At 39.8% G+C, this 16,781-nt stretch overlaps 1 protein-coding gene across 3 annotated transcripts in view; it reads right to left on the bottom strand.

Moving 5' to 3' along the window:
* Nucleotides 1-330: 330 nt before the first annotated feature.
* Nucleotides 331-16,781, bottom strand: part of ARHGAP12 (Rho GTPase activating protein 12) — a gene marked incomplete at its 5' end in the record, with an annotated part of 69,858 nt that continues 53,407 nt past the window's right edge. For all 3 annotated transcript variants that reach the window (XM_084260165.1, XM_084260163.1, XM_084260164.1), the window contains 9 exons: nt 331-1,291; nt 1,713-1,815; nt 2,093-2,227; nt 2,584-2,661; nt 4,721-4,819; nt 7,686-7,802; nt 8,829-8,937; nt 11,033-11,131; nt 11,454-11,555. In XM_084260165.1, the coding sequence (XP_084116291.1) occupies nt 1,117-1,291; nt 1,713-1,815; nt 2,093-2,227; nt 2,584-2,661; nt 4,721-4,819; nt 7,686-7,802; nt 8,829-8,937; nt 11,033-11,131; nt 11,454-11,555 (1,017 nt within the window). In that variant the 3' untranslated portion in view covers nt 331-1,116. The remainder of the gene's footprint in view (nt 1,292-1,712; nt 1,816-2,092; nt 2,228-2,583; nt 2,662-4,720; nt 4,820-7,685; nt 7,803-8,828; nt 8,938-11,032; nt 11,132-11,453; nt 11,556-16,781) is intronic.

A 16,781-nucleotide genomic window follows, 5' to 3' on the forward strand; every position in this document is an offset into this window, starting at 1 on the left:
AGTTATTTGCCCGCAAATGTAATTAACATCTAAAAGTGCACACAGTTAGGTCCCCCCTCCCTCCCCGAAACCTGTTTCCCTGCTGAAACCCAGACATCCACTGGAAACATTATGCTACCGTAGCTAATCTACCCATGATTAGAAATGTGTGACTAAAGTGTTCTTAAACTACACTGGAACTGAATTATATACAGGAATGAAAAGCACAGCCTGTATTTACATCGAGAAACTTCCACGACCACAGCATCATACCAAGAACTCAATACAGTGTTACACAGTTGGTATTCACGTAGGGTTTTAGCTTCAAATCAGTTTAACACAAAACTTAGCTCGGGAAATACCCTGAAAAAATGAACATGTTTATTAAATATTACTGCTATTATGCCACAAGACAAATATCCATTGCTGGATATTCTTACAAATTCAGTGTTTGAAATAGTGTGCTGATCTACAAAGCAACTAAGAAGTTCCAGAGAGGTTGCTGGGGGAGAAAAAAAGGAAGAAAATATAAGCAAGGGAGAAAAAAAAAAAAAAAGGGGGCGGGGGGGCACGGACAGAGGAATGGACAGCAGATTTCAAGTGAGGAATTAGATTTAAATAAACCAAACTGTTTGTTAGCACAAGTTTAAGACAGTCACTGCATGCAGAAACCCCTTGGAAAAATATCATACAGATCTGACTAGGTTGTAGTACACAAGCTTAAGATGTAACTCCACTGAATTTTTCCATACCAGTTGGTAGGACTTTTCTTTATCAAGTGGAAGAATTTTAAGATCAAATTCCAGATTATCCAGTTTGAGCCTAATAGCTTTACTCTCCAAGAAATCCAGTGTATAAACCTATATTACATTTTTCCAGCGCTGCTTTAAAAAAGGCAAACTATAAACTTTTCAATTCACTTTTTACATTGAACTTTTCCAAAAAAATCCAAAGTGTTGTCTTTAATTCGCATTAAAGTGGTCAAATAATTCTCCTGTTTCTCCCCTTCCCAAAAGTGCAAAAAACAAGTTGCTGCTTGGTCCACAAACATAATACATCGAGTCCAGCGAGAGATTTTCCTTCTGATGGAGTACTGCTGCCAGCCCATCACTTCCAGTTTCTACTCCAAGACAAACGTCAGCGTCCAAAGATGGAATTCAATTCCAGCAGAATTAATTCTACAATCTGATTCTGGTACACTGTGTGGACTGCTATGTTACCAGTCTCTTTCTCTGGTTTTAATAAGGTTGGACCAAAAACTATTGCTACACTTTGATAGGTCATCCGGTTCTTTTCTCCATTTTCGACAACTCTGAGAAAAAAAATACACACACAGACTTATCAGTGTCAGAGTGGTAGGATGGCAGGAAAAAGACAGAGTCCAAAGCAAATGACTAATCACAGTATTTATTTAACAAGTAGTTGTTGCTAGCACATACAACTGCTGTGACTCCCCTCCCTATGGAAGAGGTTTGTTTGAGGTGCTGTTCCTGATCCTCTCACAGTCTCTCGACCATAAGGATTTGGCAGTAAACATCACAACTATGACACATGCTGTCTGAAGTCTGGTGCTCTGTGAGCTTGTGTACATACAGACTGACACTTTGTTTCCATCGAGTCCAATTTAGCCCAGAAAAAAGCACCGGGAAGAGTCCAGCTAACGTTTTTAATCAGACTGTTTAGCTTTAAAGAGGATCAGCAATACAAAGCCTTTTCTTCTACCTGCCACTTACCTCTTCAGGTGTCTAAAGAGTACCTGCATAGTGTCCTGGTTTGGTTTTGGCAACTGCTTGATTAAGTCTTTAACAGCATGGACACGCTGCCTTGGTTCTTGCTCTGCAAAAGGTTGAGATGTAGAAACAAACAAGTGAGTGTTTCTGTTTCAAACACGGGATGCAGCAGGCGGGGAGCACAAGCGGTGGATCGCAGGGCCAATAGGAGAGAAGACGGTGCCACCTCCTGGCCGGGCGTGCGGCACTGCCAGGCACGTCCAGCCACGCCCCGCCCGCCGCCGCTGCCACAGCGTCCCTTCCACCCCCCAAAATAACTACAGGAACTGCACATATCGGGGGGAACTTACAGGGAAAAGCACACAGGTGTTTCCCAGACTTACTAATTGCATTGACGAAGTCGTTGAAGTGATTGTAAGTGAACAGTGGCTCTGGCAACTCTCTGAAAAACATCTTCAGCGCCCCCGTGATGACATGTATGTCTTCCCATTTGCTGTCATTCAAGTCTAGTTTCTCATCTAAGAGAGAAAAATGAAGAGTGTTAATAATTTAACTGTAAAAACCCCACTTGTTTGGGGTTTTTTTTGTTTTAAATAAACTTAACTACTCTTCTGTACTTACTGCTTTGAAAGCAGTGCCACTGCAGCCCATTCTGGGCTGGGATAGAGTCGCAGCAGTGTACAAGAGGACACAAAAACTCAGTTGCTACAGAGAGAGATGGCCAAAACTAGGTAATTCCAAAGCCATTTTACTTTGAAGATGACAATCATTTCTCATGAAAGTCTGCAATTATACACTGATTTTACTTTGCTGAGCTTTCTGTGAACTTCAATCTGAAAATACACAGAGTTGTAATACAGCTGAAGTAGCTTACCATGATTGACTGCAAATCTTAGCTTCTGTATCACTGCAAGATTGCCACTGACTCGGTATAAGCCATCAATGTCTAAGCCTAAAACAAAAGGATAAATCCATTTTAATACCTTACATGCATATGAATGCTGCAATCATTAGGCTGCTTCTTTATCAGTCCACTCAGTCAAATTAAAACCAAAAGAATCCCACCTTGTAACCAAGAACACTTGGTTCAACTACAAAAAAGTTCAACTAGCTTTTTTGATGGGCAGGGCATACCCGAGGAGGTTTAGGTTGCTGACCCAGGTTTGGTAGCCTCAAGCTCAAAGTTATTTCTAAAACTTCCTATGCAGTATAACAGCTGTAATGAGCCACCAGCTCTGACTTTCCCCAGTAAGAACATGTCTCATTTAAGATGCCCTTGGTGGGTGATAGGAAACATATCAGAGTCCAACATGCAAGAACCAAGTGGATGTTCAGTTTTTTAATGTATGGTTAAGAAAAGTTAAATCAAGTCATGCATAGGGAGCATCTCAAAGTTGTCAAGTAACCAGGTTTGGATGGAGGAGGAATGACATGCATGCACACTCATCACTGCCCAACAGCCTACAAAACTAAAATGGGTAGCCCTTGATTTTACAGCACTGCACACTCAATGAGAAAAGAAGAAAACTGTGTCTCTGTGTTTGCTACTGCAGTTACTCAGGAGTGATTAGGAGGTAAAGAATTTAACTGAAATGCCACTTGAATGCAGCATGTGAGTCAGTGCCACTGAGGGGGTGAGTGTTGCCAGAATACCTGCAAGTCCCTGTAGCTCCTCAAGGAGTTGTCTGATGCAACACAGCACAGTTACCAGCACCATCTGACATATCCCTTTTCCCCATAATCCACTAGTCATTCCTTTACAGAAAGAACTGATTTGAAGTTTATTGGCAGTAGGAAGAAGAGTTGGAGAAGTGGGGGAAAAAAAGCTGTTCAGTTCTGTCAGCTTCCCCTCAGGTATTTAAAAAAGGAAAACTTCACCACTATCTTCACTGCAGTCCTGTCTTTAAAATAAAAAAAGAAATAAAAAGGAAAAAAAAGGACAAGGCAAAATAACCCCTTTCTCACAAACTGCAGAACGCAAACAGAATCGAGCCTGCTATTAGAAGCAAGGTGGCAGTTTGTCAAACAAGTAAGGCAACAGAAGCAGTTATTTTTTCCCTCCCAGGCCATAAGACAGCAGCATTGAGAAAGAGGAAGATGCCTTAAGATGCCTTAAAATTCACATGTAGTATTCCCTGTAACACTTACCCTGATTCTCAAGAGAGTGTTCTCAGATAAACAGACTGGTATATATTTGAATGATGATTATGGAGATTCCATAATCCCCTCTCAGTCATCTTTTCCAAGAGACAGGGCAATGACAGCAGCAAGAAACAAGCAAGAAAACCAGCACAGACTACAGCCAAGTCAGGAGTCACAACCAAGGTATTTTCAACAAAAACGTGAAGATGTCCTTTACATCAGACAGCCCAGAATGTCACATTACTTTCAAACATACAATTTTCTTAGTTATTAGCTAAGAGAGACTTGTTTTCAATGAAAGCAAACAAAAATTGAGTCAGCATGTGGACAGTGATAGTCTCCAGAATTGCATAAAACTTCACATAGCAGTTGGTGTAACTGGCTGAAGGGCATCAGACCCACAGGCTTGTCTTCGGCCATCAGTGTGTGCACAGAGCGAGAACGCAACTCTTCCCTAGAAGTCTGTTTCAAGGATTTTTAATATAAACAATTATTAGCATGCTTAAACCTTCCAAAAATGAATGGCTGCGCTTTGACAGTCTCTCTCTTTTCATCTGAAATAAGAAACTCGTGGGGCTGAACTCTTCTATTACATCTTGTGATCCCTTGCTGCCAGGAGGCCGTCCTGCCCTCTCCTCAGTTTGAAATACATTGAAGCAGATCAATTTCTCATATAAGATTTCCTCCCCTCTCCCCATTTGGGATCCCACCTACCTTTCCCCAGACTTGAAAACCCATTGCTAACTACATATACAAGTTTTAAGATTATTTTTCCCAAATAAATCTACAGCATTTTAAGGATTAAAATGTTGGAAATCAGATAGTGTGGTGAGCAAGAGAGATTGGGAAACAAAAAACTTCAACCATACCATGTTCCTCAACATGCTCAATGCACAGCTTCACGAACTTTGGCACCGTGCTGTTTTCTCTTTGACACAAGCTGGTGAGATTGGAACCAAACACTTGATCTGGAACCAAGTAAAGAGACTGATTTACAGTGGAACAGGACTCAAGTGACAGAACTAGTTCAGGTTAAAAGAAACCTCTACAAAGGGCAAAGACTACTGGATACAATTGCTGCAGTATTAGGGTGAAAATAGGGAAGTTTTTAAAAGAACTCGCAGCAGCTCCCAGCAAGAAAAAGCTCCCAGTAAGAAAGAGTGTCAGCAGTTACAAACACGTGAGTCTCTGAGTAAGGAACCTGTGCTACTGAAATCACTTTAATGCCTCAGGAGATACCTGTAAGAGCCACATAGCCATTACTGTAATGAAAAGTTTAATGGATTCCAAAGTCCTGTTACACTCCTGTTCTGAGTTCAAAATACATTTTTTGTGATGTCTGTTAGTAGTCTGAACAGAGAGAATAAACTTTTACCAAAGTGAAAGCTTTTGGTATTGCTTGGGAAAAAAACCTGTACAATTTCATCTTTCATTGTACCTACTGTTTAACCCAGCATCACATTAATTTACTTTAACACAGAGATTTTACCTTCTAACATAAAGTTCTGACATTATTTGTAAATGAGAGAACTTTATGTCACAGAGGTCTGAACAGATGCAAGTATGAATAGGCACAGCCAATCTGGCTGCAAGGCTGGGCTCTAGATTTACTGGCAAAGGTAATTGAGTCTTGTTTTGAAGACTACACAAGCCAGGGAAGTGTCTTCCATCATAAACTGGAGGAAAAAGGAAAATCAGCTTGGGCACAGAACATATTCTTGCAATGTCTCAGTGTATTTCAGCAATACGTTAATTTCTCTTGTTCAGGTTAAATCTGAGTCCCATTTCTTTTGTTTTCATCAAGGGTGCCCAAACAGCAGAGGGCTGCCCCGGTCAGATGACTGAAACTGAGTTAAAGAGACAAAGCTCACACTCTTAATTGAAATAAAAGGTTTTGTTTGTTCATTTCTCTTTAAATCTGTTAAATAAGGTATGCAAGTGGCCATCTTTGCAGTATCTAGCAAGTCTTACTTCAGAGCTTATGCAAGAAAGGAAGTGCTCTTGCCTCTGCATCATGCATAGCATCTAGCCCATCTTTCCCATTTAGTATTTGAGTAGATGGGTTAACAACACTTGCATCCGACCACTGCTTTGGAAAGCCCACAGAGCACACCAGAGCAACCCCACGGTACGAAACCCGGCATACAATGGCATTACCAGCTGTATGCATAGGCGGCCAGTGACCCAAAACACCTCAGTCCTGCTGCCGCGACGCAGGCAGCCGGCGGTGTAAGCAGAATCAAGGGATTGGAAAAGCCCACGCAGCAGAAAGCCAGGCTAGCATGCAGCTGTAGCAGGTAAAGCAAGCAGATTAGGTAGCACAAGACAATACTAGCATGTACCAAACTGATTTGCTACAATTACCTTTGAGTTTAATAATTGCCAGAAATCATACATAATAATAGACAGAAATCGTTTTTTTTTTCTCATCTTAAAGTAACTTTTACATGTTTGTTTCTCCATGTAACAAAGCTAGCAGTTATTTCTCTGCTTAGTGCATGCTGTTTCAAAGTCTTTGCTTTCCACCCCCCCCAGAACTTTCAATTATCTTTTCTGCTCATACTGGGTTTGCCAAGTTTTTCCATTTACTAAGCATGTTCTGTAGCAGCCACAAAAGTACACTGGGCTTTTAAATAAAGACTTGTGTCGTTTTTATTCATACAGTACATGTAAAACTGTACAGCACAGATCCAACTTTTAAAATTTACACCATGCTTTTAAATAAAAACAAACTCTTCATTCCTCAATGTCTTTATTAAAAATCCAATCATCAGCACGCATGTGTACAAATTAAACTTGGCTTAGCATTCACTGTTGCTAATGTCAGAAGTTATGTCACTGAGCCATGACATGAATACTAAGCTGTAAAGCAGAGCAAAACGTCAAAGCCTGAAAATAAAGCCTCCCTTGTCCCAAATAAAAATTCCATAATTTACAGTTAAATTATATTTGCAGGTACAAAAATCTACCAAATACCACATGCAACAGAAGCACACCTGGTAAGGTATGTAGTTAAGCAAATCACAGTAGGGATTGGTCTGATTTTGCCTACCCATATGCTATTTAGACCCTAGTAGAGCACCACCACCTAAAAGTCCAGCTAAAGCATACAAACAAATAAATAAATGAAGTTTTACAGTGAGTACCAAATCAATAATTTACACAAACACATTAACTTAGACCTGTGCAAATACTGTTCTCTCAAAGTTTCTACAAAAAGTGACAAATGGAAATCAGTTCTTTTGTAAGTTTGATTCAATATCTGTAAGACTCATTGTGAAACAATTAAAAACTTTACATTCAAAAGAGGTTAGGGAAAAAGATGTTAAATTTATGATTCCATCAGCCTTATCCCAGTTTGCCTACATATTTCATTTCTTTTGGGATGGCACATGATTGTCTGGTTCCACTTGGACTAAAATGGATGAGCACGTGCACTCAGCTTTGTACCCAAAGGGCTTTTCTTTACTCTGTATGCACAAATGATTACCAGCTACCTGTGGTTTCCAGCTCAGAACAGCATGTCAAATGGACTCGCTAGCTAAGAAGCCTTTCAAGTCCAAACGGGGCCCTGGGCCTGTAATTTTCACCATGGTTTTGCCAGTAATGAGCTGTATTGAGCTAAAGAAGAGGGCATCCTCCGTGAGGTCTAGTGGCTAGAAGCAGTGCTCAGGACGACAATCAATCACCAGTTCCACTATACATCCAAGACTCCTGACAAACCAGCTATATACACGTTTTACTTTAAAACCAGACCATTTCAACCCCATTTTACACATGAACTACTAAAGTCAGCTTTTCAAATTATTTCCTTTGTTAAAAAGGTTCATTTACCCTTAATGTAGCCTTTTTCACGAACAGCTTGTAATGTAGGGCGCCGTGTGAGGAACTTCTTGAGCTTTGTTTTGGTCTTTTTCTGATCTGTGGAATCTATATTGCTAGGTGCTTTCACTGCTGAAAGAGAAATGCATTTAGCATGAATATCCACAGAACCAACACTGCATCTATCTGCCAGGGAACCAACATGTGAAAAACCCAAAAATATTAAGCTCAAAGACACATAAAAGGCCCATTCAAATTTACAATTTTTTCCTTAATTTTTTGGAACTCCTTGTAAACAGCATCCATTTTTCAAACCACCCAGACAAAGCCTGTCACAAAAAGCTTTGTAAAGCCAGTTGTTGCCTGTGAAGCTAACTAAATGGTAACTTACCTATGGAATTGATGTGGAATTCTTAAAAACACAGGAGCTTCAAAACCTGTACTGCCTTTCATTAAGTTAATTAGTTTGAAAGAAATAAATACTTTCTTGCAAATTACATCAAAGCAAGTAAAAGACAAAAAATGGTCCGTCTGATTAATACATTTATGTGCATAGGAAGAAATGTCTACGGCTAAAAGAAATTTAGCTCTAAAATTCTGAAGGTGCAATTAACTAGGCTTAGCTTCCCTAAATGAGCCAATATAACATCATTAGCAACTTAGCAAAACTGCTGTTAAAGTTAATAGTGCAAATTTACATATGCTGTACCACAGGCAAAAAACAAGTAAAGCAATTCTAATCCATTTTGAACAAGTAAAAGGACGAAAGGATTCTTATTCAAAAGTAATTATAAAAGTCAGAGAAAACCCCCTGTGCATTTGACAACACCTTGAAAATAATCTATTCCACCACTGCCTATTGTCTGCTCTTTTTCATATGGCATACAGCAAGAGCTAAAGGCATCTGGTACTTAATTTTTGCTTTTGTCTTTTCTCTCTTTTTTTTTTTTTTAATAAGTATCATTAATAGAACATGGAAGAAAATCCATTAACTGACACCCAGACATAGAACAAACTATATAAAAGCCTGTTCCCAAACTTGAATTGCTCCATTTCTAGCTGCCCTTCTGAGTTCTTTTCTCTATCCACATGTAAAACTGAAGGTGCAAAAAATAAAAACCACTAAAATCAATTTATGGAAAACTTTCAACTCACAACGAAGTTTCTTAGAGTCTTTACTCTCTTTCTCTTTTTCTTTGTCTTGTTTTTCCACCCCAGGGGAATCCGGTACCTCATCTTCTAACGCTTCATCAGACTCCACTACCTATTAAAGAAGGTAGACAGTGATCAGTTTGCCAATTGACTGAACATAGCCTTAAACACATCTCCAGTAGACAGTTTTACAATATACATTTTTCCCCCCTATAATGTAGTGGATTTTTTCCAAATCCAGTAGACAAACACGACCATGGTCAGCTACAGCAGCACCTGATTTAAAGGGTCTAAAAACCATTTCTAGAGCACTTACCCTATTTCTGATGTCTGTAATTAAATTCTTTTTAATAGAAAACAGAACTACCAGTTGGAAAATTTCGACATTGTCAAAACATACACTAAATTCACCCTGAAAAAGTAAATATACCAGCACCTAAAATTCTTCTCCCATGTTACTGCTCTTTCAGTGTATCCTCATTAAACAGTCAAGTGAAAACATAGATCATCTTGTAGAGTGGAGGCAGATACCAGAGTCTGCTGTGCTGCCTAACTGCAGCCTCATACTTACTTTACATATATCACTTCAGACATACCAGAAAATAGAAGAAACTTCTTCTGGTCTCAGTGGAACATACTCCCTTCCAAAACCACCCATTGCTTACTTCACTTCTACTAAAGTAAGCTTGAACTCTATGCAATTACAAATGTCTGACTACAGTGTATTTATTATAAGGAAGGGTATTTTATAATTAAGGCAAGCTTGTGTACTCCAGAGCACTGAATGAGCAGGAGCATGACTTCATTGAAAAAGCTGCACTTTAACTTAAGGGGTAGGTGTTAGCTTTAAACACCCTCATTCTTTGCTGCTCTTCAAAGCTTTAGATAGCCTTATTACACATCAAATAATAATTGGACAGTTGAATATACTGATCTCCCTGCTAAGGATTCCTCCAGACTGTTATTCGTCTTGTACAGCATATTGCCACAACAGCAGCCTGAAAGAGCAGAGAACAGAATCTAACCTGTACCCTTCTTTGGAGAAGATCTCATCACCTAGAACTAGCACCTGTGTCCTGGGAAAGAGACTCACAGCTGCTACTACCATAAATTTCCCAAAATGAAAAGTTTGCTTCAGGTCTGATGGATTTTTGTACCCAAAATGTCAGTGCTCCAAATTATCAGGCAGTCTATTAATGTCCTTTTTTTAAATCTTCCCTTGTAATCTTAGGTTTCTTGGCTACCAGCTCACCACAGTAACACACCACCACTTCCTCAGAGTGCTGATAAACTCTCCCTATAACACCATTCACTTCCTCAATGCAACACCTCCCTCTCATCTCAGCATCTCCAGCCTTTCCATCTGCACTTCTATCTCTGCAGGGAAGAAGTGGTCCCAGCTGCCTTACATGGGGCAGACAGGAGAAGGGTATTGCTGAGTGACTGCCTTGCCTGGTTCAAGACATTGTCATACCAGGAGACAGCAGAAGATGAGGAGCCCAAACCATGAGCGCTCAGAAAGAAACTACACCATCCGTATTAGCCGACTGTGTTTGGGTGGGAAGCACTATCAGAGCTAAGAGAAATGCAGCCCACTGACTGACATCCAAACACATCTTACGGGCAGCAGCCAGGCCCATAACAATAAAAGCTAAGAATACAAGTGAAGTCAGCTTGATAGGAAAGGAGTATTTTCTCTAAGATCTCCTCCAGCTCCTTCTGAATTCAAAGATGGTAAATCATGTTTGCCAATATCAAAAGCAAATGTTTGGTCACTTTTCTGATGACTAAATAGTTGGCATTACGCTGTCTGCTTAGAAGAGATAATAGAGTATTTTAAATTTGCAAGTTAGTGTAACCTTAAGTGAACAGCACTATCAAATGCTGATTAATGTGTGCTCATGAAGCACTCCCTTGTCCGTCCTCTCCTCTTTACTCCCTTCTCTACCAGAATCTTTCAGGTCACTGAGACAGAATAAGTATTTGGCCACAAAAGGAAGCTCATTTCTGATCTGAAGGCCAGCCCACATCTCCTGGTTCCTCATCCAGAGACCACCCTTCTTCCTTTGCCACTATTAATATTTCACTTGTTTGGTCAAGTAAATCAGGAAATGAAGACATACGTGAAACACTGCGAGTCATTACATCGATTATTTTACTAAGCAGCATTACCTTGAAAACAAAGCCTCCACAATTCAAAGACATACCTGATTGTTGATGGTATAGTTAAGAACTTTATACCATTCATTAATAAAGATGTCATTATCAGATTGAATTAAGAGCTCCGTTCCTTGGCGGGTTTTAAGCTTGAAAGAAACAAACCCAGATATCAGAATAGATAAGTACACTAGAATTCAAAAGCAAAATTATCTAAATCAAGCATACTTCTCCCAGGCATATTTTTTAGATATTATATAGCCATTCAAGAACATATATTAGCAAAACCAGTAGTCAGCTTAAAGTTTAAAACCATATCCCATATAGACATATTAAACATGGAATTTCTCTCTTCCAGTTACTAAAAATGCATCTACATTTGAGCAGGAAGAAACATAGAAAACTTTTATAACATTTAAGTTTAGGGTCATTAAAGTACATGTAATTCTGCATTTAAATAAAATAATTCACCTCAATAACATTCTTTTTGCTGGATTTGTCCTTTGTGGCCCAGTCAATCAATGCGCCTTTGAGATCCACTGTAAATTCTGGCTTGGACTGATTGACACCAAACTTCTGGAAAAAAAGGAACAATTATGATAAACTTGAAAACAAAGAAAAAAACTCCTAACAGGTACACCACCTTCCAACCCTCTAAATGTAACATACATTATTTACAATCTATACAACTTAACCCCAGTACAGTCCTTTGCCACAAATCAATGGGCATGGTACCAGGAAAACAAATACCAGAACCCAAACATACCAAACACCCTACAAGCATGCCTACTAAAATCTGCTCAGCTTAAAGCGCTTAAAATTCCCTAACTTTAATTGCCAACCAGATTCCAACAAAGCCTTCTTTCTCATCACAAATGGTAGAAGTCCATAGAGCATTTAACTGTAGCTTGGTTTTAGTCAGGATAGTCCCAAACTAAGGAAAATAGGCTAATAAGTAACATTTTTTTTAAAAAAATTTAATCCCCCCAAACATTCTGCCAGTTAATCAATGGTTGTATATAAAGCAAACAAAGCAAAAATCAACAAGAGATAGTAGCTTTGCTAGACAGGAATCATATCCCTCCTGCACTGGACGAGCAATTTCAAGTTTTTACATTTTCACGGTGAGTGGGGGATGTGTGTGTGGGCATGCAGGGTGTGTGTATGTGTATGTTTGTGTCACACACAAACACACATTATAGAATCACAGAATTTTCTTGGTTGGAAGGGATCCTTTAGATCATCAAGTCCAAACATCATCCTAACCTGCCAACCTCCACTAAACCACATCCCTCAGCACCACATCTAATTGCCTTTTAAATACCTCAAGGAATGGAGACTCCACCACTTCCCTGGGCAGCCCTTCCAATGCCTACCAACCCTCTCTGTGAAGTTTTTCCCAATATCCAATCTAACCCTGCCCTGCTTGATGCCATTTCCTCTTGTCCTATCACTTGTCACCAGGAAGAAAACCTCCACAACCTCCTTTACGGTACTTGTAGAGAGCAAGCCTCAGTCTCCCCTTCTCCAGACTAAACAACCCCTGTTCCCTCAGCCATTCCTCATGACATTTATTCTCCAGTCCTCTCATCAGTCCCCTCACCAGCCATCGCACCTCAATGTCTTTTCAGTAGCCAGGGGCCCAAAACTGACCACAGTACTCAGTTGTGTGTGTATGTCTGTGTGTCTGTATATGTGCACATTTATACAGCAGAGCTTTTCATATTATCTTACATTTTTCTGTAGTGCTTCTATTGCAACGCTGGAGCTTGTTCTAGCAAGTAAACAGAACTCAATCTTGCTGTCTAGCTACTAAACAAACAGCAAATGACCAAAGTGATTTAACCCACAAATAATCCTTCAACCAGTTTGGAGAAAAAACACTGGGGGGTTCTTTTTACCTACTATTTTTACACTTATACTAGGTATCCCCTTTTTTTGGTTGGGTTTTTTTTTTTAATTGCTTTTACTAGGCTTTCAACCTATATGACATAGCTCTGAAATATCTTCCCTTACGGAATCCAATTCAGTGACCCATACAAACAAAACACTCTAATTGTGAATAGAGTAAGTAAAAACACGCAAAGGGAAAGCTGTTAAGTCACTTGGTTGTAGCACAAATTTAATGGTGTCATTATTGGGGAAGCCTGTAGCATCTGATCCATCAGAAAGGTTCTTTTCTATTTCTCTACAAAGTCTTTGATGTGCGAATGAGGTTCGTGTGGCAGCTCTGGGGAATGTAAGCCCCAGGACAAGCTCCTTGCTGGGAAGACAAGTTTCCAGCTTGTCAAAGAACAACCATATCCGAGGGGAGAAGAAACGTTTCAGAAAACAGAACTAATCTGCTGCTTCTGATTAAATTCCCAGCATGGATGTTAATTAATGCTAATTGTGTTTTAGAAAGGCTGTTTACCACTGGAAAATCTCCTTGCCTTGAGTCCTAAGGGCAATTAAGTGTTGAATGGAAAGTAGCATCCTAGCTTCTTTATGTTTCCCTGAAATATCAGAATAGGGAAATATTTCTAATTCACCCAATGCCCACTAGCATTGGAAAAAGGGGGGAAACCCCCCAAAACCAAACCAACTTTCTCTTTCTAACTTAGCTGTCAGACACGTCACCCAATCACATTCCTTATTAATTATAGCAGAGCTGTTGAGAGAGGTGCAGCTCAGCCATGGTGTCCATGGGAACAATCTCTGGGCCCTTACGGCTCTTGCAGTTGTGGGCAGCTCTGCATCAGCTTAGTGCTTCACATAAGTGCTCCACATCCAACCGAAGTGCCCCAGCCACACACATCCTGGCAGCCTAGATCAGTCTTGCTGCTTGTTAGAAAAGAATAGTAAATCTGTAAGTTTAGCACTGGGGAAAGCAGGAGACTGGCACCAAAATCCTCTGCAAGATTGGAGGAACTTGCTACAAGCCCCGCACAGACGAAGAGAAGCCCAGGAGATGACCTGCTAAGGGTGAAGTTGACAACAGCCACTGCAATTTTGACCAATACATTTTGTCCTACCTATCCTTTTGGCCTGACTCCCTACAGCATTTCAGACCCATGTCTAGAAGTTAAATTTCTGAGAGAGGTCTTTGCCCACTCCTTCACACAAGTAGCACATCACACCCAAACTGTGTCAGATTCAAGGATGAGGCAACCCATGCAAATAATCCATCCTCTCTGCAAAGCTCCTCTGAAATACCAGTATATTACATACTCCTCAAAAACTTAAATTACTTTTTTTTTAAAGTTTAGTATGCAGGCTCTCCTATGAGCTTTTCTGACAAGGTTCTTTTCTGCTCCTGGGTGTATAAAAATGAGATGCCAGTAGCTCTTTTTGAAAGCTTCCAGGAGCAAGTCCTGTGCAGGGCTGTGCAGATGCACTGCATACCAAGATTAGCTAAAGACAATCTCCTGAAGCAAGCAGGTTTTGTTGAGAGCAGTAAAAAGAAAACCTTTCCCTTCGGCATCTGCTGCCACCCAGACACAAAGTCTGCTTTCTCAATACAGAGTGCGCTACCAAGTCAGCACCAGTTGGAATGAATTCAGCTCTTACAAGCAGACATCTTATTTTTACTGGATTTCTCTTTTGAGCTGTCTGTGAAGTTTGGAAAGGGCAGCAGTGCAAGAGAGAAAGAGGGAGAGGTCTGTATGCGGTGCTGCCAGCTGTCCTAGATACAAAGCGGTCCCTGAGTCACTTCTGACATCTTCTTCCACAAAAAAAAAAGTGTAGTCATGGGATGTGCTCATGCTAGTTACACAGCAGCAACAACTTTTACTTTTTGGAAAGAATAGGGGTTTGGGTGTTTTACTTTAGACATAGTAGATGCCAAGTAGCTTAAGGACTGCCTTGAAGGTGTGTGCTGACCTCACTACACAGGCGGCTGTTTTAAAATTTTGAGCAGTTTTCTCCAAGTCCTGGAAGCCTCCACAGGTCAAGCCAAGCAGTCTGTATTAGGATATATTCCAGCATTCTTTGGAAACACAACTGTTATTTATGGGAAGACTCTGGATGTACAAATGACAGCCACCATTCCCGTAATTCTGTTTCTAATTAGAGTTGTGTAAAATGTTTCAATTGCAAATCCTCCTCCCCCTTGGACGCACTGCAGAAACAGAGCTGAGGAGACAAATGCTCTTTTGTGACTGTTAAAGGAGCTTCAGAACTTACAGCTTTAACAAAAAGCAATTCCTTATTGTCATAGCAAAATGGTGTAAGTTCTTTGAAACCAGACTCTGATAATTGTATTTGCATTCCAAATACTTTTCCTGATAGTCATCAGCTGCACAACACTGATGAACTGTAGTAATGTACACGTAACATCCTGGGCTATAAACACAGTGGTATGATGCTGTAAATAGGAATTTGCCCAGATAAACCTTGAAGAACATCTATTTCCTCATGTTTGAGAAGTTTACCCACTTTTGGTTTACCACCAATGTACCTGACACTGAGGACACGCCCCTGTTACAGAAGACTGGCAGATGAATCCTTCTAAGCAGTCACCATTTGCTGTGTTTTAAAGCCCCATTGCTAAAATATGGCAACAGCTACTACAACTTATTCACACCAGATGCTGAAAGACACCTTGCAACAGTTGAAAGTTTAAATTTCTGTGAAAAGACATAGTAAAAATCCAGATTTCTTTATAGAAAGTAGCATTTTAGAGGATGCACATCCCAAACTGCGCATAAATTCTCTGTTCCAGACTTCTACATAGTTAGCAATGAACTGGATAGACAAAAAAAGGCAGTTGCACTATTTTCTGCCCAAGATTAATTGAATAAGTCTACAGTTACTCCCCCCTACAAAAAAATGAAAAGTAAAAAATTAAGGTTCTGGTCATCCAAATGGTTATTGTATCAGAAATCTTAACTCAAAATGTGGAGCTCCATCCCCGCTCTTCAAGAAACATAAGCCAAGATACTAAACTAGTTTTAAAACATCGCCAAGGCTTTAAAATTCTCAAGAAGTCAAAACATTGCTTTTAATGTCTTCAGCATACGAGGTTATTTCCATGAAAGCTTTAGTTTCATTCTGGTAAACAGTGTTGAGAAAGTGATATTAAAACCCAATTATACAGCCAGTCAAGCCTGTTTGTTTCTAGCATTAGTATCATAATCTAAGTTCCTTCTCATCCACCATGAACAACAAGCTGCCATGTTAGCTACCAACATTTTATCAGTTTCTGATAAGCAGCAGTACTTCTGTTTGGCATCTACACTTCAAAACATGAATAACTACATGTGCTTAATTATTTATAAAGAGTCCTACAAATTTACATCAGCTTTCTGCATGTGGCATACAGCCAGAACATCCTGGAGCTCTTTTCCTTCCAGCTTTTCACGCGTCACAAAATTGCTGGGTATTCTAGCTAGAATTAAGCAACAGCATATACATCATTGCATCACAGGCATCATAGGCACCTTACAAACATCCTAAATTAGTTGTGTTAGAAAATTAGACATTAAATATCGGTTAAATATACAACCATATCATGCTGTTTATTAGTCACAACACTAGTGGTTCAAACAGTAGGTGAATCTGGAGTTGTAATTCTGGCACTGATGAATCAGATAGCGTTTCTACTTGGTTCCATCAGAAAAATTAAAGAATTATTGCAACACACTTGTGTTAATTTGCACCTTGGATGACTTTCAGAAAACAGTGAACAGGATACACGAGGTGTTATATGAAATGACAAAACTTAAACCTTGGAAAAATCAAAAATTTCAAGATTAGTGGCAAAGAGCCTTACAGTGACAGGAGGCATGCAACAAGAACACATACAGTGATAGCTGAAAC

The sequence above is a fragment of the Gallinula chloropus genome (assembly GCF_964237585.1).
Source record: "Gallinula chloropus genome assembly, chromosome: 2".
In the NCBI taxonomy this organism is placed as follows: domain Eukaryota; kingdom Metazoa; phylum Chordata; class Aves; order Gruiformes; family Rallidae; genus Gallinula; species Gallinula chloropus.